The following is a 22943-nucleotide window of genomic DNA, read 5'->3' on the forward strand; positions in this document are numbered from 1 at the left end:
CGGGGCTGGAGCCCACGGGTCATCAGTCGCGACCAGAGAGGTGGAGGATCATGGGCCGGCCGGCAGATTGCCATCTGTTCCTAGTTTCTCCTTCCGCGTTCTCGGACATGTGTTGTTGCTTTGAGCTGACGGTCGGTATGTGAACTGTGAACCAACGTCTGGCCCTAGGCGCTCGACGCTCGACGCTCGACGCTCGACGCTCGACGCTCGCCAAAAGCTCTCTGGTGGCCGTCAGCGGCGACGGTTGACTGATGGCAGCGGGTCTGGGGCCTCCAAATGACGTAGCCAGGAAGTCGGTACATCCACGGACAAGAGTCAGCCATGTCGACCAACGGCAAGCAAACAGGCGGCAACAACGTGCCGCATACGACGTTCACAAGTAGACGACGTGGAACTCGAGGTTCTGTGATCTGTGAGCGATGTTGAGGGGACTGTGGAATGTCAGTTTCCTTGATGGTAGTCAGATCGCCAGTCGGGGTCATACGGGGTGGAGAGAGGGGCGGGGGCCTCGCACGATCCAGTCACCTTTTTAGCATCTGCCAGTCACTCATCAACAACCACCTCCCCACCGTCGTCTGCTACAGCCATGCCTCCAACATCGCATGGAACCCACTACCACGCATACCTCCCTCCTTCAGTCCTCACACCGCTCGACGAATGCAAGCTACCCTCCGCAAAGGCCATCAAGCTCTACCCAGTTCCAATCCCAGTCTCCACTCCACAGCGCCCTGTACCCAAGCCGGCCAAGCCCACGTCCAATCGCGCACCTCTCACCGCGCCTGTACCATCCACACCCATCGTCAACCCTCCAACGTCACTTCCAAACTCTGAAGCGGGGCCTTCTCGTTCGAGCGGACGTGCGCGTGCCGTCCCACAGCCCAGCGTAACTTTGAGCCAAACTGAGAACCGGCGTCGATCAAAGCGTTTACGCACTGATGGTGAGCTAAATCTCATTCACTAGTTCTGACCCGACAGCTTCAGTTCTCGGCACGCTTTCGCACTACAACCAAACAGAGAGCTTCCTTTCGTCACTTGACGAGTCTGGATCACTCGTTGGGTCCGTCGGTGACGTCTCGTTTGCCAACATTCCTCGTTGGAAGCTCCCTCTAGCCAAGCTTACATCCCTGTCCACCGTCCTCATAGATGGTGGGCAGGTCACCGACGGCAAGCGTCCTCGCGACTGGAGCAAACGCTATACCGTACTCTGCTGCGTCATGACCGTCGATCCTCCCAAGCACATTCCGAGCAAGACGGCAGGCAAGCCCGACACCTGGATAGCCACCTGGCGGGTTTCTGCACCGGGAGGTGGAGGTCGCGTGGAGAGTCTATCCGACCCAGTCAGCTGCGACGTCAAGCTGTGGAGCTCTTGCGCACGTGACTGGGGAGATTCAGTACGCAAGGGCGATGTGGTTGTGCTTGAAGGTGAGATCCTAAACGCGTGGGCTCGATCTAACACTGCCAGATGTCGAGTTTCAACCTGCGTCGCAAACCACAGGCAGAACCGAATGTCTCAGCATCTCGCCCTTCCGTGGCCATTCTCCTCCGCAACCAAAGATCGTGTATCGCACTATGCCACGTTACGAGGCGGCTCTAGGGGACTATGTGTACCGTGAGGGCAGGCGGGGGGCAGAAGCTCCAGGCCAGCGCGGCGTTATGAGCGCCGAAGACCGCTTCCTTCGTCCCGACCTTCGTCTCGCTAGAAGCGACCCAGGTATCCGTCGTGTGGCGGAGCTTGCGCAGTGGTGCGCAGAGTGGGTGGGTGGTGCCGGTCCTCCTATGTAGCTATTGTGCCAAGGTTGTTTTGTGTCCAGCATGCATGTGTGTATTATGCGTTCTGGCGCACCCCTTCTTGCTGGGGCGGCTTCCCTCTGTGCACCGGCGCTATATACTGTCTTCCTCGCAACAATCTTCCCTTCCTCTCACTTTCACTCTCTCTCTCTCTTCTCTTCTCGTCTCTTCCTTTCTCAAACCCTACCCCCCCCCCCCCTCTCTCCACTCCCAATCTCTCCAGTCTGAAATCCACTCCCAGCCCTTCCTTGTGTATCGTACGCCCTCTTGAACCCATCAGCTCGGCTTCATTATCCGCCGCCCAGCCTGCACACATGTTGCCATTGTACGTTAACGGAGCGTTCCTTCCCTTGCTCACCTTGAGCATCTCTTCTCGCGAGACGTGTTCTTGCAACCGTCGTAACGGCGGATGCCGTTGGTTCAAGTGCGGCCAGCCTGGTCCACAGGAGCATTTATACAAGGTGGGATTCAGCTGACCGCTTTGGAAACTTGGCTGACCAGACCTTTCCCAGTACGAAGTGTTTTACGCCACCAGCGGCAACTTGATCAATGACGCCGACCGCCTTCGTGACATCCGCAACCTCGTCGCCCATGTCCTCGGCTACACTGATGCTCCGCCACACCACTTGTGAGTCACTTCTTCCTCTCGTTGGTGCTGTGCTTGGCTGCGCATAACCTGGCCTTCCTTGCCTTCCTTACCTTCCCTCAACGTATGCTGACCCACAGTGGCAACTGTGGCCGACTTTGGACTGTGGCGGCTCTCCAGTACCGCCTGCGTGACGGCGCCATGTCTGGATCCATGGTGGGTGCTCTAGGAATGAGCCACGGACTGACCTTAGGCTCTCCTCCTCATTCCTCGCCCCGTCCCCTTGGCCCTCGTCACCACGATCCAGAAGATGACCAAGAGCGAAAAGTGCTACACCCCTCGTACCCACCTGTTCGACCCCAACCCCTTCCCAGGTCTCGGTGTGGGCCGCCGTGGTATCGAGCACAAGACGACTCTCACTCCTGTGGCTGCTGCAGTCTGGGGCACTCACGCCTCGTGGCTTGCCCGCGCCAGCATGGGCATGCACGTCGACTGGGACGAGTGGCGTCTGGGATTCATTGCCGGGTGAGTGACGGAGGCGTCTAGTCATATATCTGACGTGCAAGTACCCCGTCCCAGCTTCTTGGTCTCGGCGACGTTCGCGCAGTCAAGAAGAGCGCCTCGTCTGGAGTCATCGACCTTGTCAACACCACCGAGCGCCGTAACTGGGTCGTTGTCAACTCATCGGCTGCCGACAGCGAGGAGACCTCGTCCTCGTCTGGATACTCCAGCCCACCTCCCGCTACCCCTCCCAAACAGCTCCTCCACGCTCGTCCCCAGAGCCTTGCCGCGTTGTCCAAGTGTGACTATGACGTCTCGACTGTTCTCTTCTCGCGCCCGACTCGTCCTACCTCTCCCCAGGTTGCCGCTGTGCCCACCCACCGCATGTCGTACTGCGGCGTGCCCGACAAGGACCAGATCAAGAGGCCGCTCCCCATCCCCAACATTATCATGTTGAACAATGTGAACGTGAGTGTGACTTGCCCTAAACGTGCTCACGCAGCAGGAGTCGAGCTACTACCTCGCCAATGAGACGATGGAGAGCGAGTCCGAGTCTGTTCGCTTCCACTCGCGCTTCCGTCCTCGCTCGGTCGCCGTTTGACCGCTGAAAGTCTTGTCAGAGTTGCTGTTAAGCTTGATCCTGTAGTCTGAGGTTCTGAACAATGGTCGTCGTGGAAACGTTGCTTGAGCGCGTAATGAATGCCTGTTGGCTGTTTGACGGAGCGTCATCATTTCAATTGCCCAGGAACCAGATGGCCAGAGATCCAGAGATGAGACACGAGCTTGTCGTCGTCGATCTCTCGGGCCCACCACATGCCAAGAGCGGGAGCAAATGCCATTCTTTCCCCCGCCTCGCTTTCGTCGCTGTCCCTGCCGCGCCACCTTTGTACCAACAACACTGACCACTATTGGGCCTCGTCCATTTCATCCATCTCGCCATTTTCCCCCTACCCAGCGTCTTGCACTCTCCGCATCCACGCGCATATCATAGCTGTACCTGTACATAGTCGCCTCCCACCTCTTCCAGTGTCCTTGCTCGCCCCCATCTCCCAAGAGGGTCTGTTGTCGGTGTCCTCTCGCCCTTGACACCCGAGGAAGCCGCTTTCGGCCATATATCCTTAATTCCCCCCTCCGCCCCCGCTCCCCCGTTCCCCCGTTCCAGCCCACAGGCGAGGCACCTGCCACCGCAATCTCCTTTCAATATAAACCAAACCCTCCATCTCCAACAACAACAACAACAACAACAAACAAATCACACGTCCTCCAGCCACCACGCGATGTCACGCGCCAAAGTCGTCAACGGCCGGCTCTCCGCGGATACTGAGCAGGGTGAGGATAACATGTAACGCGTACGGGCTGTGCGTTTGCACAGTCCGATTCGCGTCACGCGGCGGCGTGCGCGGCAACCCCGTCGCGCTACGTAAAACTAAAAAAACAAATAAAACTGACACTTGTGCTTCGTTTGCAGCCATGACGCAGGCTTGGCACCAGTTGGTGGACACGATCCGGCTCCTCCCACGGACGGATGAGGATCAGAGGACCGTGATCCAGGAGAAGGCCACGCTGGACTCTGCGCTTGACCACATCTCAGTGCTCATCGACCTGAGACGGAACGGCAACGCCTCGACCGCGGCGACTGGCACGCCACGCGTGAGCCCGGCCCCCGGCACCGACGGCGTTCTCACCCCTCCGTCCAACGGGGGTCTGAAGCGCAAGCGCCGCCCAAGCGGTGGTATCTCTGCCAGCCCCGCCCCCGTCGCTATCCCTCCGGCGCCGCACACCGGGGGCTCCGAGTCGGCCCTGTCGAGTGTCGCCTCGCCTCTCGCGAGCGGACGGTCTGGCACACCCCTGCGCGAAGCTGCAGCGGCCAAGCGCCGTGCCAACGCGCCCCCCGGTGACACGTCCGACCAGCTGCCCCTCCGTGCCGGGCGCAAAGTGGCCGCGAGGCAGAAGCAGCAAGGCGTCAAGGGACGCGAGGACGAGGGCGAGGAGTGGATCCTGGCCAAGGTGGTCAAGATGGTGGGCGGAGACAAGATGCGGTACGAGGTCCAGGACGCCGACGACGGGACACGCTGGGTCACGACGCTCAAGAACATCATCCTCCTGCCCGACCCCGAAGCCGCACCCCACATCTCCTCCCACCCGTCCAACCTCGAGGACTTTGCCCGTGGCACCCAGGTGCTCGCGCTGTACCCGGACACGACGTCCTTTTACCGCGCGACCGTCGTCAGCGCACCGATTCCCGGCACGGGTATGGGCCGCGGCGTGCGCGGTGGCAATGGCCGCCCGGACCCAGGCGCCAAGGCCGGCCAGTACCGACTCGCGTTCGTCGACGACGGTGACAACGTCCATGATGTCAACAAGACTCTGGTCGTGCTCGTAAGTATGCCAGTCGCCAGCAGGAAGAAAATCGCCAATTGACCAATCGCCCAACATCAGCATCCACAGGGCGGTAGTGCTTGGTGAGAGGGGGGGTGGAGGTGAGAGAGCGAGAGCGCGGAGTTGTCGAGTGGGAGAGCATATTTCACGGGAACTAGGATTGCAGGAGAGAGCGTGGGGAGAGGCGTCGATCTCGGAACACGCACTGAGAGAGTGTTTGTCGGCTGTACTTTCCGTTGTAATGCTCGCATGGAGACCGTGTGCTTGGGACAACAGTGACGAACAGTCGTGGCTTGAGTCAGGTGACAGACGTTTTGTTCGCACAATCCGCGGACAGCAAAACTCCTCATCCTCATGTTTCCGGGTGACGCAGCTGTGTAAAGGGGCCACCTGCCCATGTCAGATAAACACAGATACATTGACGCATATGCATTGCCCGCGTATACTCGATTTCCAAACGACTACGAAGACGAACGGACTTGAACACAGGCCTGACCTATTTTAACCCCGCTTGTTGTCGTCCACTGACCGATTTCGCTCCCCTCGCCTGCCTACCTGCCTACATCCAGCTCGGACGCCTGTCACACTGGAGCTCTGGCCGCCGTCCCAGCCTGTAATTTTCCACATCCACACCCTGGGCACGCAGGCGCAGCACCGTCCGCATGTCCATGTACGGGCGTGTGCGGAGGTGAAAGCGGTGGTACCACTCGGGCTTGGGCTCCCCCTGGAAGCGGACGACGTCGACGGGCATGCCCTCGGTCGGGTACCGGATTAGCAGGGCGTGGAGGGGCACGAGGGCAAACAAGGATATGAAGAGGGTGAACAAGAGGACCGACCAGCGGGGCGGCTGTGTGGATGTGGACATGGGCATGGATGTGGACGACAGGCTGGAGTGTGAGTCTGCGCCGGGTCCCAGTACCGGGCGTGGCATCAGGGCTGAGCCGGTCGAGAGGAGCACGACACGCACCCGGGACGGGATGCCTGCGTCCCACCCAGTCAAGCGGAGGACGTGGACAAGGAGCGTCTTGACGAACACCTGGTACGCGAAGATGTTGTTGACAATAGTCGTGGTGCGGAGCGTGTGCAAGAGGATCCGGCTGGCTCTGTACCACTGCGTGAGCCGACAGATCGGCCGCACGGCACATGCGGCACAAAGACCCGTTCACTCACTTTTGGGAATGCGGCGCCAGGTCACGTACACGCATGTACTGGTACCAGTGCCAGCATGAGAGGATGAGTATGACGTCCCATGAGGTCACGCGGAGGAAGCGTTCGTCCAGCGCGTCGAGCCGGACGGCCACCGTTACTGCCGCGACTGTGGCCCACAGGCGGCTGGTGAACAGGGATGAAGTGTTGGCCAAGAGTTCAGCGAAGGCGTACGCCGCCGAGTCGACCACATGCCCACACGCGCACTCTCCATGAGCAGGGTTGTGCAGACTGTTGGTGATGGGGAAGGTGAACTGAGGCTAGGCATGTTAGCGGAGATCTGGGGATTGAGGAAAAAGGTATTCACGGCCAGGAGCATTTTCGAGGACTGGGTGCCGAGTCGCGCCTTTAGGTGGGTGGCGAGGATGCACAGTGAGGCGGTTGGGCGGCCACTGTTTCTTCACAGACAAGAGGGTTATAACTGTTACTGCTCTCGCACCACTTCATGTCATCAGTGTGCAGCGTATGGCTGTCGGGTCGGACGATCTGTCTATGCCGAACTCGGGACCTGGCTCGCAACCGTTCTCGCGCGAGGACTTCACATAGCTGACGCCTCCTCCACTCGTGGGAACAAGATATGGGAATGCAGGAGGAGGGGTATGTCCTTTCTTTGTCCACCTGTGCACGATGCAGTCCTTCAGTGCAACGTGTTCACCGTCGACGTGGATGCGGTTGCTGGTAAAGGAACGCCATTGCTAAAATGCTCCGGCGCGCCGTTCTCCACAGATCATGGCTGGCTTCTGCGCCTCAACCGCACAGGACCAAAACGAGACCTCGTCTTCGTGGGACACAGAGGTACAGAGGAACAGAGGTACAGATAATACATAAGGGCCGTATATTTTAGCAGTGCGAATTCGCAAGGTATGTCGGACAGAGTGCGAAAGGCCGCGACGCGACTGACTTTGGCGCCCGCGAACTGCCACCATCCACCAACCTAGTGTCCTGTCCACCTGCATTCCAATCCACCATGTCTGTCATCGCCCTTAGGTGAAGCGATGCAGGTGTACAGCACGCCACTGGGATGGAAAAAGGACTCATCCCTCGCTTTTAGGTCTAGTCTACTTGAAGTCCCATGACGTCTCCTGGTGTGCACCACACGGCACTGCCATTCCAATCCGGGCTTTGGGCACCGGCTCTTCTTCCTCAAACAACACACCTTCCACACCGCCCTTACACTCGAAGTGAACCAAAAGGACGACCTTCAAGTAAGGCTGACCCCCTCCTCTCTCCACCTCTCTCAACTGGGCTCGGACCACCTCCCATGTCGCCAGCCAAGGACCTCCTCGTCCACTTGGGCTGGGAAACTGTCTTGTGGGTTCGTTCTTGTCAGGAATCTCTGACCCAGTACAGCGAGGACGTCGTCCTCTACCTCTGCTTTACCTCCCAGTTCTCAGCCTTTGTCATCGTCCTCACCGGCATTGGGCCCTCCGCGAGGTTAGTTGTGGAGCGAGCATGCTGTTCACAACTGACTCACAGACCGCTCGAACGGACCATCGGCCTCGCGACAATCCTCACCTCGTTTGCGGCGCTGGCCCTCCTGGTCGAGACGGGTGTGTACTTATCCGCCGACACCGATACCCTCATCGCCATCTTGCTGTTCCTCCTCGCCATCCTTGCGCTCATCCTCGTGGCCCTGAACGGCATGTACAGTGTTGTTAATCGGTGCGTCCTGGGGTTTCCCGGATCAGCTAGAGAGACGCACGTTGACCGAGCTGACGTTGGCAGCAGTTCCGGTGACATCAACCTTGTGTAGCATTTGCCGTGCTGTGTCGATCCATACCTGATGCCCTGCACATCCATTATAATAAATGACCATGCATTGAAACGCATGAACCCCCCCATGAACCCCATGAACTCATGAATGTCCACCATCTATCTCTCCTCCTGCACGCCAAAGTCGGCCACGAGCGCCGCGCCCAGAGCAGCAGCCATCTCCGGCGCCAGTGTAATGTCTCCGCCGTGCTCGTCCGCGTCCTCATCGCCCCCTACGGCCTCGTCTGCGGCCTCGTCGCCGTCGTCATCCGATTCCTCATCCGAGTCGCCGTACGCTCCCAGGCCCACCAGGCCGTGTCCGTCCAGAGCGGCGGTGGCGGCGGTGGTGGCCGTGGCCGTGTCCGTCCGCGCCTTCTTGCTGGGTCCATGCTCGTCCGTGTCCGCGCTCACAGCCTTGACGTCCTCGCCCGCGTCACCCGCGTCCTCAGCTTCCGCCACTGCGGCCACCGCGTCCGCGTCTGCGTCCGCCTTGCGCTTGTTGTCGGCCGGCGCGTGCCGCTGCACCACAACCACCTCACCGGCAGCCACGGCCGCGTCCCACTCTGCCCGCGCGTACAGGTGGACAGTGGGGAACTCGACCCACGCCGTGCCCGTGAGCGCCTTTTCAAGCGGCGTCGTGCCGTCCAGAGGCGGGAAGAAGCGCCGCGCACCGGGTACCAGTGCAGGAGCACCTGCGAGATCCGGCGCCGAGGCGTTACGCACGTCGCGCGGGTGTCGTCGGGGCATGTGGTACGGCAGGGCAAAGACGATATCGGCATCGCTGAGGGAGTCGGGGAGGAGCGAGGCGAGGGACACGCTCTTCTCGGCCGGGAGGACGGGGCAGCGCGGGTGCGAGAGGAGGGGCGCGTCGCCGAGCGTCGGTTGCACGACGAGCTGGACCGTGAGGAAGAGTGCGCGCGTCCTAGAACAGGTGTGTCAGTATGAGCGAGCTCGAGTGGATTGGCCCAGGAGCTCACTTGGGGTTCCAGCTCGACTGGTTGGTCTTGCGCCGCTGCATGCCGTCCGGAAGCACGTCGACCTCGGCACCAATCTCCGCAATGGCCCACTTGAGTCCGTCGAGCTTACTCTTCCTGGCCGGTGGGCGCTGGCTGCCTCCTCCGCGCCCGCCGCGCGCCGCTCCGCCCCGTCCGCCGCGGCTCGCACCTGCGCCGCCGCTGCCGGAGACCACCACACCCTCGCCCGCCGCCTCGTCGGCCGTGATCCCCTCGCCAAACTGCGCCACTTGCCGGCGCGTGCCCTCGAGCCAGGCATAGTCGCCGTCCCATGTCCCCTGCGTGATCTTGTTGAGGGGCACAAACGCCGCGGGGTCGCGCACGCCGCTGCAGCCGGTGCTGGCCTTGTGGGCCTTGCTGCATGGCAGCGAGCAGGTGCGTGCAGAGCAGCGCGGGCAGGTGTACTTGGCCTCGTTGGTGCACTGGCCACATGTGGTTGTTGAGCTGGTGGACGGAGCGGTGGATGCCAGAGAGGAGGTTGGAGTTGCGGCCGCGGGAGGCCGCGAGGGACCGGCCTCGGCTGTAGGCAGGGATCCAGGCTTGGCAGGAAGACCTAGCGAGATGGGGTCGGGCAAGGGCATGGCAGTTGGAGTGGTGTTGGTGGTTACCAGACGATATGGTTGCCAGGTTATTATGGTGGAATTCTGAAAGTGGACACCGAAGATCTCAGCCCCGGGTCACGTGCGAGTGGCAACCTCCACTCTTTGCCACCCAGTTGAACAAACTTGGCCAAGTCGACCAAAACACCACTCTCCTAGCTAGTAGCCCGCTGACAACACGGCCGCAACCTTCCAGTGTAGAGCATGTGTGACATCTTTTGATTGTACATTTTTTCTGCTTTGCTTTATGGCCGAGGAGAAGCATCTAAGTTCAACCAACGACTTCCAGTCACTAATCTCTCTTCCTCTCTGCCTCTGTTCTCGTCTCTCTCTCGTCTCTCTCTAGTATACACGTCGTTCCGCAAGCGACTTTCGTCGGCGGTCGTCACGTCCAGTATCTGTCGCCTCCGTATTCGCACGCAGAAATTGAGCGGGGTGGGGTGGGTTTGGTAAAACTTTATGATGGGGCTGGAGTGCTGAAAACTATTCGGGTTTTTTGGGGGTGTGGAGGGGGGGTTCGTCTGCGCGGGGAGGGGCAATCATGAGGCGTCCGTGGCCTGCCGCCTTGGTTGACGAGAGTGTGGTATGCAAATGCGAGGGAATAAAACTTGAAGGGTGAAGTGTTTTGAAGTGGTGCGCTACCGGTAATAGACAATGGGAGCGGGAAAAGGGGGGGTGCAAATGCGGACGAGGGGAGGCGACGACTACGAGCGCTGGGCCTGCGCCTGCGGTGTAGGCGGATTGTTCGCGAGGCGAGCAGCGGCGTGAGGCGGCAGCTTGAGCTGCAACTGTGCTGGGGTCAAGCCCGGGCTTCCGCCAAAGGCAGGTTGTCCAGCACCGTTGGCGGCCACGCCCGGGGTGGTGATCTGGACGGGCACGGGGGCGCCAGCGACAGCGGCCTGGGCCTGCTGGGCGGCGGCGAGCTTGGCCATGCTGATGAGGCGCTGGCGGTTGCGAGCATCGATGAAGGCCTGGATGTTGTTGCCGAAACCGTTCTGCTGCGCCAGGAGCGCGAGCTCGCGGCGCTGCTCTGCAGTCTGCGCCTCAAGGCTGACCTCGGCCTGCTGGTTCTGAGCCTGCTGGGCCAGAATGTGTGCGCGGGCGGCGGCCATGCGCTGCTGCTGGATCTGAGGGTCCAGAGCGCCGTTGGGCGTGGGGACACCAGGGATGCCGCCGGGTCCGGGCACGAACGGCTTGCCGTTTGCGAGCATGACACCAGCATTGACAGGCGAACCCTGGGCAGCGGCGGCGGCGAGAGCAAGTTGCTGCTGTTGCTGCTGCTGAGCCGCTTGTTGCGCTGCCTGTTGCTGCTGGAGGGTGACCTGCGGCGAAGGCGTCGAGCGCGGCTGCTCGGCGGACGACGAGGGACGCTTGACTACCTGCGGGCGACCGTTCTGCGGAACAGAGTTGGGTGGCAACATCTGCTGCGTGCCGTTCGGGGTACCGTGAGCGGCGCCATTGGTAGCCGCCTGCTGGGCCGCTTGCTGCTGCTGTTGCTGGGCCTGAGCCTGAGCTTGGGCCTGAGCCTGGGCTTGCGCCTGAGCCTGAGCCTGGGCTTGAGCCTGAGCCTGAGCCTGCTGTTGCTGCTGCTGGGTCAAAGCCTGAACCTGAGCCTGGGCTTGAGCCTGCGCGGCGAAGGCGGCCTGCTGCTGCTGCTGTTGTTGCTGCTGCTGCAGACGCGCCTGCTCCATTGCCTGCTGCTGCTGAGCGAGCAGCTGGAAACGCTGGAGCTGTTCCATCTGCTGCTGCTGGAGCATCTGCTGTTGGTACTGGACGAGCTGCGGGTTGGTCGGGGCAGGCTTGATAAACTTGGGCGGCGGCGGCAACTCGATGGGCGACTCAATGTCCGCGAGGGCCTGAGCAATGGGCGTGAGGTCGGGACGGAGCTTGATGAGGTCGTCGTCCTGGAGAAGGGTGATGCGGTGGCGAATGTACTTGGAGTCATAGTCGTCGAGGACGACACGGTCGTCGTCGCCCGAGAGACCCATGCCAATGCCGAGCGCACCGCCACGCGACGCGTCGTAACGCATCTTCTCGCTGGTACGTTGGCGCTTGGCCTCGTGCACATCCAGGTCGTCGTCACTCTTCATGTCCTCGTCGTCGTCAATCGAGCGAGGGCGACGGCGGGAAGGGTGAGAGCCGACCGTGTCCGGGAAGAGCCAGCCCTTGAGCTTGTCGGGCGATGTGGGCATGGCACCGCGGCCCGAGGCATATGCCGGGAGACGGCGGTCGAGGACCATACGGCCACCACGGCCCTTGCGCAGACGGAACGCCATGGGGTGGACGAGGCGGCGGTCGTCGTCGTCGTCATCGTCCGAGTCTTCTGAACGGTGGTGGGGGTCGAGAATGCCAATCTGACGATAGGCGTGGGCGGCGTGGGAGGAAGGAAGGGGTTGGTACGAGGCATCCGTGTAGTCGTCCCAGTGGGCATCTGCCGCCTTTCGGCGAGCGAGCTCCTCGTCGAGCTTGGAGTGCAGAGCCTGCAGGCGCTCGCGGATCGACTCTGGAGCCATCGACTTGCCCGGGTTGGCGAGACGGTCGACGGTACGGGAAGCCTCCATGGCGCGGTCGCGACGGTCGCGGTCCTCCTTTTCCTTGTCCAGCACCTTGCGGTTGCGGTGGGGGAGGTTGTTGTTGATGGCGGAAAGAGGGTGGCCGTGGAGAGCCATCTGGCCGTTGATGGCGGCGACGGCAGCCGCGGCTGCTGCCGAACCATTCTGGCGGCCTGTGATGATCTCTTCCTCGTCCCGAGAGATACCGAGAGAGGGCCAGCGTCGCTTTGTTTCGAACAGCTTCCACTTGGCCTCCCATACGTCCTTCTCTGCTGCGTACAGAGCCTTCTTCTCGGTCTCTCGCTTGAGGACAAGTTGAGAAAGCTCATAGGCGCGGCGGAGTTCGTACTGGAGCTTTTGGAACTGCTCGACGGAAAAGTTGTCGGTGCGGCGAGTCTTGCGCGCAGCACGCACGTCACGACGACGGAAACAGACGTAGGGGTCGCCATCGTTGGTCTCGTCGTAGTTGAGCATGGGCTGGACAGACTTGCCCTGGCGACGCTCTCGTCGGCCCTTCCAGTGCGGATACACGGAGCGGGCCATGCGAGCCAAGGCGCGAGCCTCGGGGAGGCCCTTGGGGACCTCGTTGGAAGGGTAGAATGATGAAGCGAGTGGGGATGAAAAGAGGGGTTCGCATTGGGAAAAGGTGGGCATGAGGGAGAGGTTTGTGTGGAGCATGGGGACGGTGTCTTCGGCGTGCTTTTCCAGCACACCCATGATGTACTCGAACGTGTCCTCGGAGATGAAGAGCTGGGTCGGGGCGTCGCCGCCCTTTTCCTTTTCCTTCCCCTTGGCCGCCCGACGCTCACCACGGGCTTGGACGGGCGAAGTGGGTTGCGAGACCGCGCCGCCACTTCCGCCTTCGGCCTTGCCGTTGAAGGTGGTGAGGAAGGTCATGTCCTCGTCGTCCATGCAGTAGCCGAGGCCACCCGCTCCACACGAGCTCTCCTCAACGGTGTCGGAGAAACGAATGTAGTTGACCGGCTCGGCCCACTTGTGGGTTTGGTAGAGCTTGGCATAGTTGGTGGTGTCCATGAGACCAGTGGCATCCGGTGTTGGAATGTGGTAGTTGAGTACCGCATTTGTGGTGCCCTGTGTAGGTGCTTGCTCGGGTTTGGTCGAGCTTGCACGAGACTGGCTGGGACTGGACGGTTTGGTCGCATCGCGGGAGTGCAATAAGGATGCAGACGAGAGTGCGGCTTGCAGGTGGTGCTCCTGTAGAGAGAAAATGCGGTCAGCAAACACAACAAATGGGTGGTTTCGCCACACTGGGGAAATTGCCAAAAGCGGCAGAGGGAACGGGGCCAGGTGAAAAGTGAAGGGGGGGGGGGACGTGGAAAGGGAAAACGGGGGGAGCGGGCGTTGGGTGGCGACAGGCGCTGGCTGGGGTGCACGGGGCGCGCTTCACCCAGCCATATGCATGGCCATGGCCTGCCATGCATGCCCCGCAAGATGGGTGGCCGACAGCAGTGACCCGCAGCGTGTGATGCAGATGCAGACGACGGAGCTCCCCCATCGCCGCTCCGTGTGGAGACGGCGACCAAACAACGAGGGGTGTGGAGCGCTTTGTCAGGTCGGGTGACCATAGCGCCCCTTCCCTTTTTCGCCGGAGGGTTTGGACGGTTCCCACGCCGGGGGGTCGTTGATGGGACGTCCATCGACGACGAACGCGCATGCATACGGTGTCGCCGCCATAGTGAAAGATGTAGAGCGCATGCAACTCACCAAGAGCTCGCCGGTCTCGACTCCCTTTGCGCCGACGTGTTGGTGTTTGGTCGCCGCTTCGGAAGCAGACTCCGCGTTCCACACAATCGTCTCGGCCGCGCTTTGGTCGACCTTGTCCGATCCCCTGTAGACGAGGAGTTTGGTTTTCTGCGTCACGCGCGCAGCCCTCCTAGAGGAGGTAGCGAGACGCGACATCGCGGGTTGAGGAGGCCGACAATGAAGCGGCCCTCGGCGTCGTTTGGAGCCTCGACAGCGACGGCGATGGCTCCGGGGTGATGTGGGGTGGGGGGGGTGGGTGGGTGCCAGCAGCGAAGCGGCGTGGTAGGGCGAGAAGCTTCCCACCAGCGAGGCGGTGCGGTGTGCGTTGGCAAATCTTCACGGGTGAAAGACCAATCGGCACAACTCGCGTACGCTTTGTGCGGCCGGGTGGGCTGGGTGGGAAGGGGGGGCCTGTGCCCGCGCGTACGCTGGGCGGGGGGGTTTGGGTGTGTGCCGCCCGGGCCCTTTCGGCCGCCCCGCCCCACCCACGGCCACACGACTCATCAGCGTGGGCCCGCCACCCAATACAAAAGCTATTTCTCCGCGGCGTTATCCTAATGTGGCACTCTGTGGCCCATACAACTCCCGCCCACAGGGCCCGGGAGTGGCAATGACGTTGTTCTATGAGGGGACACGGCGCAGCGACACTGCAACAACACAACCACACAATGTCAGATCACCAATGCAATGCAGCTGTGGCGTTAGTCGTTTGGTCTCTCTCGCGGTCATACACCCTCTTCTCCCCCTTCACCCTCTCCTGCCTCCCTCCGTCATCCACGCACAATGAAGTCTATGAAACGGACAAAAAAAGTCAAAACTGGGACCATAATCAGCACCCACAAACACCTCATGAAACTCAGTACTCACCGCCACAATCCCAGCAACTACTACCACTTGGAGCGCTTCTTCCATCCCTTGCCGCGGCCGTTGGCCATGCGCTTGTCCTGGAGGTCCTCAAACTTGCGCTTGGCATACGTGCCAACCTCGCCGTCCTGGATGAGACCAGACACAATCTCGCCAGCGCGGTACTTGCGCTCCTTGCGCACAGTCGTGTCCTGGAGGTGGCGGGGAGCGTCGACCATGGTGCCGATCTGCAAGAAAGAAGGAAAGCTGTCAGAAAACATACAATACCCCGTGGCGTGCGTGCACCCAAAACTCACAGCAAAGTGCTCGGGAACCTTGCCTGCGCGGTTGCCACCCTTCATGAAGCGCTTGGGGTCGAGCGTGTTGGCCAGCGCCAGCGCCTGGTAGTCGCGCTTCATCTGCGCGAGGTCGTCGGCACGAGCCGAGGGGATAGTCGCCCAGAGTTCCGAGGCAGTGGCCTTCTTTGGCTGCTGCAAAAGGGCGTCAGTGTTTGTGTCCACCCTCTCTCTCTCTCTCTCTCCCGACGTCACTCCAGGCCGATGAATGGTGCACTCACAGACAGCTTCTCGCGCTTGCTCAGGGTACGCTGGTATGCTCCCCGGTCGAGCTCGGGCGCAATGTCGGCGCCGCGCAGCTTGGACGGGCCCGCCTCCCCAGATCCAGAACGCGCAGTGCCGTCCTCGGCGAACGAGAGCACTTGAGGAGGCAGCTGGGGGACCGAGAGGTCTGGGATGGGGCTGGAAAGAATTTTTCAGCACTCAAGCATGCGAACACGGTAACGAGCAACGCATGCATGCACCATTGGTGCAAAGCATGATAGCTGGCATGTACTCACGCGTCCTTTGCATCCTCGGTTTCAAACTTGAACTCGCCGTCGGCGTCCTCGCCCAGCGCAGTGTGGCCGTGGGTGGTGGTGGCAGAGCCCGACTTTGGCTTGGCGCCCTTTGCGGATTTGGCGGCGGTGACTTTGGCCGCAGCCAGCATGCGCTCGAGCTCGTCCTCGTCGTCGCTGTCGCTGTCACTGTCACTGTCACTGTCACTGTCGTCGCTGTCGTCCTCCGAGTCCGAGTCGTCCGAGTCGCTCTCACTTGCAGAGCTCTCGGAGCCGGAACCCTCCCCAACAGAACCCGCCGAAGCTTCTCCCTCGCCACCGGCGCGGGCCGAGCGGGCTCCGGCACCGCTGGTGCTTGCACTGGGCGTGCCCGTAGCTGCTGCCGCCGTGGCCAAAACACCAGACATGGTAGCGCGAGTGGGCGTGCTCGACGGGTCGGCACTGGCGTCGCGGGCACGCGTCAAGGCGGCATGTCGCCTCGCACGCGGGCTGAGCAGCTCACTGGGGCCGGCGTCCTCGTCCTCGCTCAAAAGATCTTGCGCCTCGGCGATGGCCAGCTCGTCTGCCGAGATGTGGTGCGTCACGGGAGTGGATGTTGAGCTTGACGCTACTGTGCGGCGGGGGGTAGGCATGGTGGGGGGAGTGGGCAAGCTGGGGAGCTAGACGAAGCGCAGAACGTGCGTGTGCGGAGGGGATGACGACGGGGGTGGGGGGTGGGCCAGGAGCCGTACTGTGCTTGGGGAGCTGTGAGGGAGCTGGGCGTAGTCTATGATGGTTCCAGATAGACTGATAACTAGGTGTCCAGGATGTTGGGGACGATGGTGACTGTGTGGGGGGTGGAGTGGGTGGTGTGGAAGAGCTGCACACCAGTGTCGGGGATGGGAGGATTGTGTGTGTGCCGTGTGCTCTCTCCGCCAGGTGCTCTCATTAGAGTGTCGCTGTATTTTTGGTCAGGCCCCGAATCCAGGGTGTCAGCAACACGGAGATGGCAGCGCTCATCTCCGTGTTTCCCACATGGTTTCGTATCGTTTATTGATTTCGTAAGTCTCGATCCCATCTTCTCCTCGCCACATCTCGAACTACAATGCCGCACGCCGACTCGAGCCTCGTCCCAGAGGACATCAAGACGTCAGTACAGCGCCCACCACCCTTCATCTCTTGACACGCTCTCACCAGACCACCGCGCTGACCCTTGACCCACAGCAAGCCCGAGTTCTACGCCCACATCCACGAGCAGCTCGAGGCCCTCCTCGACGGCCACAGGTGGTGGGTGTCCAACCTCGCCCAGGTCTCGTCGCTCCTGTATCACTCGTATGCCGGCAGCGCGCTGTACGGCCTCTTGTCCGAGGAGACCACTACCCCAGTCGTCAACTGGTGCGGCTTCTACCTGCGTCCCGACGGCGCAGGCCCCCTCGTGCTCGGGCCATACCACGGCCGCCCGGCGTGCGTCACCATCCAGGCCGTCAAGGGCAAGGGCGTGTGCGCCGATGCGTTTGTCACGGACACGGGCGTCGTTGTGACCGACGTGGACGCGTACCCGGGCCACATTGGTGAGTGGCCAGTGACCGCAGCTACCCAGTAGATCGGAAGTTAGCTGACTTGGCCGCAGCCTGTGATGGCGACACAAAGTCTGAGATTGTCCTTCCTCTCCGCCTCAACACGCCCGAGGGCCCCAAGACTGTCGGCGTGTTGGATCTCGACTCGACCAAGTTCTCGTCCTTTGACGAGCACGACCTGGCGGGTCTCGAGCGCGTCGTCGAGATCCTCGCAGCCGCATCCGACTACCCCTAAAGGGGTCCCAGGCATCGGTGCTAGGGACACCAACATTGGAGATGGTCTAGTACCCCTTTCAGAAGAACACAGGGGTTTCGCCATCTTCGCCATACTTGATACCCATCATCTCATACCCCAGGTGGCGGGCGGTGGCACATTAGTGGCGTGCGTGCGCACCGCCGCCGCCGCGGTGGCTGTCACACCACACAGGCCGTAATGTCCACGGATCAATGGCATGGTACATCAAAGTCGGAGAAGCCTAGAGGTAGTAGTCGGAGAAGCCTAGAGGTAGTAGTAATGTACAAAAAATGCAGGGTATCCACAGACTTAAACGCCGACGCGCTCGCGACCAACTGTGCTCTTCTGGGAGGCATCACGTGAGACGCGCCAGTAGTATTGCAGGACGTCGTGGGCGGCGAGACGCTGGAGGAAGCCCTCGTCGTGGGTGATGACAATGAGCTGGAAGTTGGTCTGGCGACGGCGCTCGCGAATGATCCTGACTAGGTTAGCGCTTGGTCTGGGGGGAATCAATGCTCAATGCTCACTCAGCAAGCGACTCGGCGAGGGCATTGATGTTCTCCTGGTCGAGGTTGGTGGTGGGCTCGTCGAGGGCCAGAACACCACAGCCTTGACCAAAGCTCTCGGCGAGGCCAAGACGAATGATAATCGACGCGAGCACCTTTTGGCCGGCCGAACAACGGCCACGCATGTCGAGCTCGACATCGTTCTTGACCATGACGACGCGGTAGTTGTACGATTTGCGCGCCGCCGTGCTCTGCTCGTCGTGGGCAGACACAATGCGAATGTTGTCAATGTCTGAGCGGGGGTCAGTTGGTGCGCCATGGGTGAATAACCCACCAGTTCCCTGATACGTCTTGTTCCAAAGGTGGCCAATGGTGTTGTTAATCTCGTCCATTTTGATAGAGTGGTACTTGAGAATGGCGCTGGTAGTGTCAGCTTCCTATGCAGTTCTGCTAGCTGGAACGCACTTGTCAAGGGCCTTGCCGTACTTCTCCAGGTCTGCGTTGGCCACTTTGCTCATCTGGGCAACGTCAGCGTCATGGCACCCGCGGATCCACTCACCCTTGTCTTGACGAGCTGGTCACGGTACTCCTTGTCGATCGTCTTGTACTCGGTGTTCAAGGTGCCCTGGAGCTTCTTCCGGTTCTCGGTCATCTGGAGGAGAACACCGCTGGCCAGCTGCCACCGGTTACGGGTTTCGTTCTCCCTCTCCATACCCGCCTTGTACCTTGTGTTGAAATCACGGCGGTTGGCAGCAGCAGCGTTAACATCAATGTTGGCCAACTTGGCCTTGACCTCGTCGATAGCACTTCCTTCCGTCCGATAGTCGAGGTTGAGCTTGATGTTGGAACGGGTGTTGTTGGCGCTCGCAATATCCTTTTCGAGAGACTTGATCTTGCCCTCAATCACGGCACGGCCCTCCTTGGTGGCAGCCATTTCACGGCGCACATCCTCCAAGTGGGCTTCGTTCTCACGCATCTTGCGGTCATTGCCCTCAGTCACGTACTGAGTGCACTGACGGTGCCATCCGTCAACCTCACCAACGCTCTTCTGGTACGTGGTGACTTGAATGTCCGCATCGTTGATGCTGACGTCCAAGTCGGCGTCGTAGCGCTCCATGGCGTCCTTTTGCTCGTTCCAGGGAGCGTTCACGCTATTCGCCTTGGCTTCCAACTCCCTCAGCTCGCCCTGCATGACGGTAAGCTGCTCCTGCTTTTCCTTGAGAGCAGCTTCCTCCATGCGACGGCGCTCCTGGACACTGCGGAGCTCCCCGAGGCGCACAGTCTTGCGGCTAATGTCGTTGGTCAAGGTGTTGAGCGTCTGGGTCTTGAGGTCCTTCTCAGACGAGATTTCGCGGAGCTCGCGCTGGAGGTTCTTGCTGAAAACGTCAACGAGCGGCTCGTCACTCTCCAACTTACATCTCGGTGGAGATACCGTCGGCTTCACGTTGCACTTCCTCAACAGTCTTGAGAGAGCCAGAAGACTTGAGATCACGCTCGAGACGCTGAATGTCGATCTTGAGGTCCTTGATCTCGTTGACGGTGCGGCTAACAATGAGAGCCGCGCTCTTCAGAGTCTGCAGGTCGCGAGCGGCAAGTTTGGCAGTTTGAACAGCCTGGCGCGAGTTCTCCACCTCGGTCTGCACCTGTTCCAGCTTGGCGGAGTCGCGAGCAATGTCCTTCTCGAGCGAAGGGATCTCAGTTTCCTTGTACTTTTGAACAGTCTCGACGGCGGGCTGAGCGCGACGAAGGTCCTCAAGGGCTTGCTCCCACTGTTCGAGCTCGCCCTTCAGCTCCTCATCATTACCAGCAGAGCAGCGCTCAATGCGGGTGCTGATCTACAGGGCGTCAGTTGTGACTTCGTGTATACGAGCAACTCACGTAGACGTCAAAGGCGCTCTTCTCGTTGGCATGGATGGCACGGTCACAGCCAACACACTTCTTCTTGGACTGGCCAACTTCCTGGATCTTGCGGTAGAATTGGAGCATGCTCTCCTTGTTGTTCATCTCGCTGGGGACTGTCAGTATAACCGCCAGGAGGGTCGCCTTACTCGGTGCGGATCTTGATTTCGGAAAGGCATTCGTCCATGCCCTCGTCGACAGTGGGCTTGTCGGTAATCTCAAGGGCATCGGCAATTTGACGCTGGAGGCCTGGCACCACGTCAGAGTTGCATTTCACACACAAGGCATTGACTCACGAGCCAGCTCTTCGGTCTTGGACCTGAGGTTTTGTTTGGCAATGTTAACCGATGTCTGGAGCTGAGAAAGGGTGTGGTTGCTGGCCGAGGCAGCCGACTCGGCATCCTGAAGCTCGCGTTCCTTGCGGCTGTGAGGTCAGACATGTGTTGGCTTGAAGAACCCACCCAACAGCTGTGGTGACAGTCTGTTCCATTGTCTCGGTGTTGATTTCCGAACCAACAAGGTCCTTGAAGCGACTGGCGTGACTCTGCACTCTGCACATGTTAGCCTTCCTGTTCTAGCCATACCAATCTCACGAAGCATTCATCTGAGCCGTCTTGGAGTCGAGCTCAGAGCGCTTGATGGAGAGCTGGGCGCGCGAGTCGGCCTGGCGGTTAAGCAGCGACAGTTCAGAATTGACCTTCTCCCTGTCGGCATCCTTTTGACGAATGGTGAGGTTGTGCTCGCGAATCTGGTCGTCATAGCGAGCCTGTTGGATTTCCTCGTCGATACGCTCCCGACGGCCCTCGGAGACGGCAATGTCGTTTTCAAGCACGCTGATATCGGCATCGACAGAACTGACCGAATCAAACTTGGTCTCAAGTTGGCGGATCTGTGCGCTAAGCTGGCTCTGGGAACGTCAGTATGTCTGGCTTCCTTGAGAGACTCACGATCTGGGCAGATTTGGTCTGCTTGTTGGCGATAGCTTCGGTCCTGAAAGAGGCGAGGCGGTCGAGCTCCGTTTGGAGCTCATTCTTCTTCCTGGCTCCCTCGGTTTTGATGCGACGCAGGTCCGTGGTGGCCGTGCGAACGAGGTCCTGGAGCTTCTCCATAAAGTCGTTGATCTGGTTCTCTTCCAGTGGGCTGTAGTCGTAGCCAGGAATATTGTGTGTCCTGGAATACTCCCGCACGGCAGCTTCGCGTTTGCCGATGTTCTGTTCGTACGCCTAAATGTCAGCAGTGAAAGCGCTCTCGTTCACGAACCCGGCGGTTGCTTTGCAGGCCACCCTGCGTGCTAACAAGGTTGCGTTCACGGCGGTGCAGGTCGTCAATCGCCTCGTCCTCCTTCTTGCGATACCGGTCCTGTTGGTCGCGCTTGTCCTGAATCGTCTTGAGGTGGCTGTCAAAGTTACTGTACATGTTGTTGAGCTCGTCGGTCGGCTCTGGAATGTCAGCAGGGTCAATTACCGAACGCCACTCACCGTCCAGTTCCGTAAGATTCTCCAACATCCTCTTGCGGTTCTTCTCGAACATCTCCATCTGGCTCTTGAGGGTCTCAACGCGCTCGAAGATGGCGGTGAAGCCATGGGCCTGGTTGGCAGTCTCTTGGTTCTGCTCTTGGAGGCGCTCAAACTGGGCCTTGAGCTCTTCCATCTCAGTTTGTTTCGACTCTTCCTTCCTGATCATTTCATCCAAGTCCTTGCGCATCTGTAACAGTCAGCGAGATTCATTTCGGATGCACTAGACAACCCACGCGCTCAGCCTTCTCCTTGTCTTGCTTGTAGAACTTGAGACGCTCATCGTCGACCTTGAGCTCGGCGGCACGCTCCTTGCGAAGGACCTTGATGTTGTCGAGCGCCTTGGTATACCTGATGAATTAGTGGGGCGCACCGAGTGTACACCCACTTGGTAGCTTCGAAGATGTCGTCAAACTTCTTCTTCAATGTTCCAGGTTCAGAAAAGGGCCAGTTGGATTCCTCCTGGTGACAAAAGATGACGTTCTCAAGGATGGACTTGGAAACGCCGAGAAGTAGAGGGACCTCCTCGTCCATCTCGGCGCACTTGGTGGAGATGGTGTTGCGCTTGCCGTCGGCCTCGTCAGACTTGGCCAAAATACCCTCGAGGGTCTTCATGGACAGGGGACCGCCCTTCTTCTTGGATACCGACACTTGAAGATTGCGAGTCGCAGTCATCCTTTGGCGGTTGACATTCCAGAAGCGAAGACGGACCTGGGCCTTGACTTCCTTTTCGTTGGCAATCTGGAAGCAGCGCGTCAGAAGAGATACGGTGCCGAGGGGTACAAGACTCACCTTGGGGTCATGCACAAAAGCACCACCCCTGGTGTTCGGTGGCAAGTCGCCCGTGGTGGCATACTTCAAGCACTCGATGATTGTCTGTCCACATTGAGCTTAAAACACACTTCTGGCCGACGGTGGTGTCAACTTACAGTCTTGCCGCTACCATTGTGGCCAACAATGACCGTGAGGGGCGAGTAGAACTGGATGACCTGGACGTGCTTGTCGTCAAAGGAACGGATACCGCGTACGGCCAGCTTGTCGAGGGATGCCCTGAACAAATAGTCAGAAGAGCTACGCGTCACAAACTTGATAGGAACGGCACACTCACATGGCTGGTGGTGTGCAGAGGACGCGAAGTGGAGGTGGTCCAGCCGCGAGGCGTGGGTGTCACTGGCACGGGAGTGCTCGGTGTGTTGAGCGGACTCGGTGTCTTTTGGGAGGTCTCGGCAGCTGTTCGAGGCCAATGAAGACGCGTGTGCTGTGAGACCAAAGGTCAAAGGAGTGTTGGGCGATGTTGAGGACGATGATGAGCGCGGGTGACGGTGTCGTGAGTACCCCCAGTCCACTCATCCGCCAAGGGCGCGCGCGACGACCCGCTTATTTGGTTCCGTCGCCAT

At 60.2% G+C, this 22943-nt stretch overlaps 9 protein-coding genes across 9 annotated transcripts; 4 read left to right on the forward strand and 5 right to left on the reverse strand.

Moving 5' to 3' along the window:
• Positions 1–586: 586 nt before the first annotated feature.
• On the forward strand, positions 587–3563 carry EHS24_000994 (uncharacterized protein; the record flags this gene model as incomplete). Its single annotated transcript, XM_028616800.1, has 8 exons — positions 587–938; positions 982–1422; positions 1463–1755; positions 2301–2416; positions 2515–2590; positions 2628–2899; positions 2941–3343; positions 3522–3563. The coding sequence occupies 8 exons, from the start codon at positions 587–589 to the stop codon at positions 3561–3563; spliced, it is 1995 nt and encodes a 664-aa protein (XP_028480657.1).
• Positions 3564–4152: 589 nt separating this feature from the next.
• On the forward strand, positions 4153–5341 carry EHS24_000995 (uncharacterized protein; the record flags this gene model as incomplete). Its single annotated transcript, XM_028616801.1, has 3 exons — positions 4153–4204; positions 4344–5254; positions 5324–5341. The coding sequence occupies 3 exons, from the start codon at positions 4153–4155 to the stop codon at positions 5339–5341; spliced, it is 981 nt and encodes a 326-aa protein (XP_028480658.1).
• Positions 5342–5813: 472 nt separating this feature from the next.
• EHS24_000996 (uncharacterized protein) lies at positions 5814–6779 on the reverse strand (the record flags this gene model as incomplete). The annotated part of the gene is made up of 3 exons (XM_028616802.1): positions 5814–6357; positions 6425–6720; positions 6768–6779. The coding sequence occupies 3 exons, from the start codon at positions 6777–6779 to the stop codon at positions 5814–5816; spliced, it is 852 nt and encodes a 283-aa protein (XP_028480659.1).
• A 942-nt stretch (positions 6780–7721) lies between these two features.
• EHS24_000997 (uncharacterized protein) lies at positions 7722–8213 on the forward strand (the record flags this gene model as incomplete). The annotated part of the gene is made up of 4 exons (XM_028616803.1): positions 7722–7771; positions 7811–7894; positions 7937–8122; positions 8186–8213. The coding sequence occupies 4 exons, from the start codon at positions 7722–7724 to the stop codon at positions 8211–8213; spliced, it is 348 nt and encodes a 115-aa protein (XP_028480660.1).
• A 119-nt stretch (positions 8214–8332) lies between these two features.
• On the reverse strand, positions 8333–9806 carry EHS24_000998 (uncharacterized protein; the record flags this gene model as incomplete). The annotated part of the gene is made up of 2 exons (XM_028616804.1): positions 8333–9134; positions 9190–9806. The coding sequence occupies 2 exons, from the start codon at positions 9804–9806 to the stop codon at positions 8333–8335; spliced, it is 1419 nt and encodes a 472-aa protein (XP_028480661.1).
• A 722-nt stretch (positions 9807–10528) lies between these two features.
• Positions 10529–14296, reverse strand: EPL1 (Enhancer of polycomb-like protein 1; the record flags this gene model as incomplete). The annotated part of the gene is made up of 2 exons (XM_028616805.1): positions 10529–13591; positions 14102–14296. 2 exons carry the CDS (start codon positions 14294–14296, stop codon positions 10529–10531), a joined length of 3258 nt encoding a protein of 1085 aa, XP_028480662.1.
• Positions 14297–15027: 731 nt separating this feature from the next.
• On the reverse strand, positions 15028–16468 carry EHS24_001000 (uncharacterized protein; the record flags this gene model as incomplete). The annotated part of the gene is made up of 4 exons (XM_028616806.1): positions 15028–15231; positions 15301–15474; positions 15561–15741; positions 15840–16468. 4 exons carry the CDS (start codon positions 16466–16468, stop codon positions 15028–15030), a joined length of 1188 nt encoding a protein of 395 aa, XP_028480663.1.
• Positions 16469–16920: 452 nt separating this feature from the next.
• On the forward strand, positions 16921–17627 carry EHS24_001001 (uncharacterized protein; the record flags this gene model as incomplete). The annotated part of the gene is made up of 3 exons (XM_028616807.1): positions 16921–16964; positions 17040–17386; positions 17446–17627. 3 exons carry the CDS (start codon positions 16921–16923, stop codon positions 17625–17627), a joined length of 573 nt encoding a protein of 190 aa, XP_028480664.1.
• Positions 17628–17936: 309 nt separating this feature from the next.
• Positions 17937–22896, reverse strand: RAD50 (DNA repair protein rad50; the record flags this gene model as incomplete). The annotated part of the gene is made up of 19 exons (XM_028616808.1): positions 17937–18105; positions 18155–18425; positions 18468–18553; positions 18599–18651; positions 18693–19509; positions 19550–19968; positions 20012–20141; positions 20182–20281; positions 20329–20456; positions 20494–20583; positions 20626–20939; positions 20980–21255; positions 21293–21471; positions 21511–21736; positions 21783–21897; positions 21935–22287; positions 22339–22422; positions 22476–22596; positions 22814–22896. 19 exons carry the CDS (start codon positions 22894–22896, stop codon positions 17937–17939), a joined length of 4014 nt encoding a protein of 1337 aa, XP_028480665.1.
• Positions 22897–22943: the final 47 nt, after the last annotated feature.

The sequence above is a fragment of the Apiotrichum porosum genome, assembly GCF_003942205.1.
Source record: "Apiotrichum porosum strain DSM 27194 chromosome Unknown scaffold_1, whole genome shotgun sequence".
In the NCBI taxonomy this organism is placed as follows: Eukaryota; Fungi; Basidiomycota; class Tremellomycetes; order Trichosporonales; family Trichosporonaceae; genus Apiotrichum; species Apiotrichum porosum.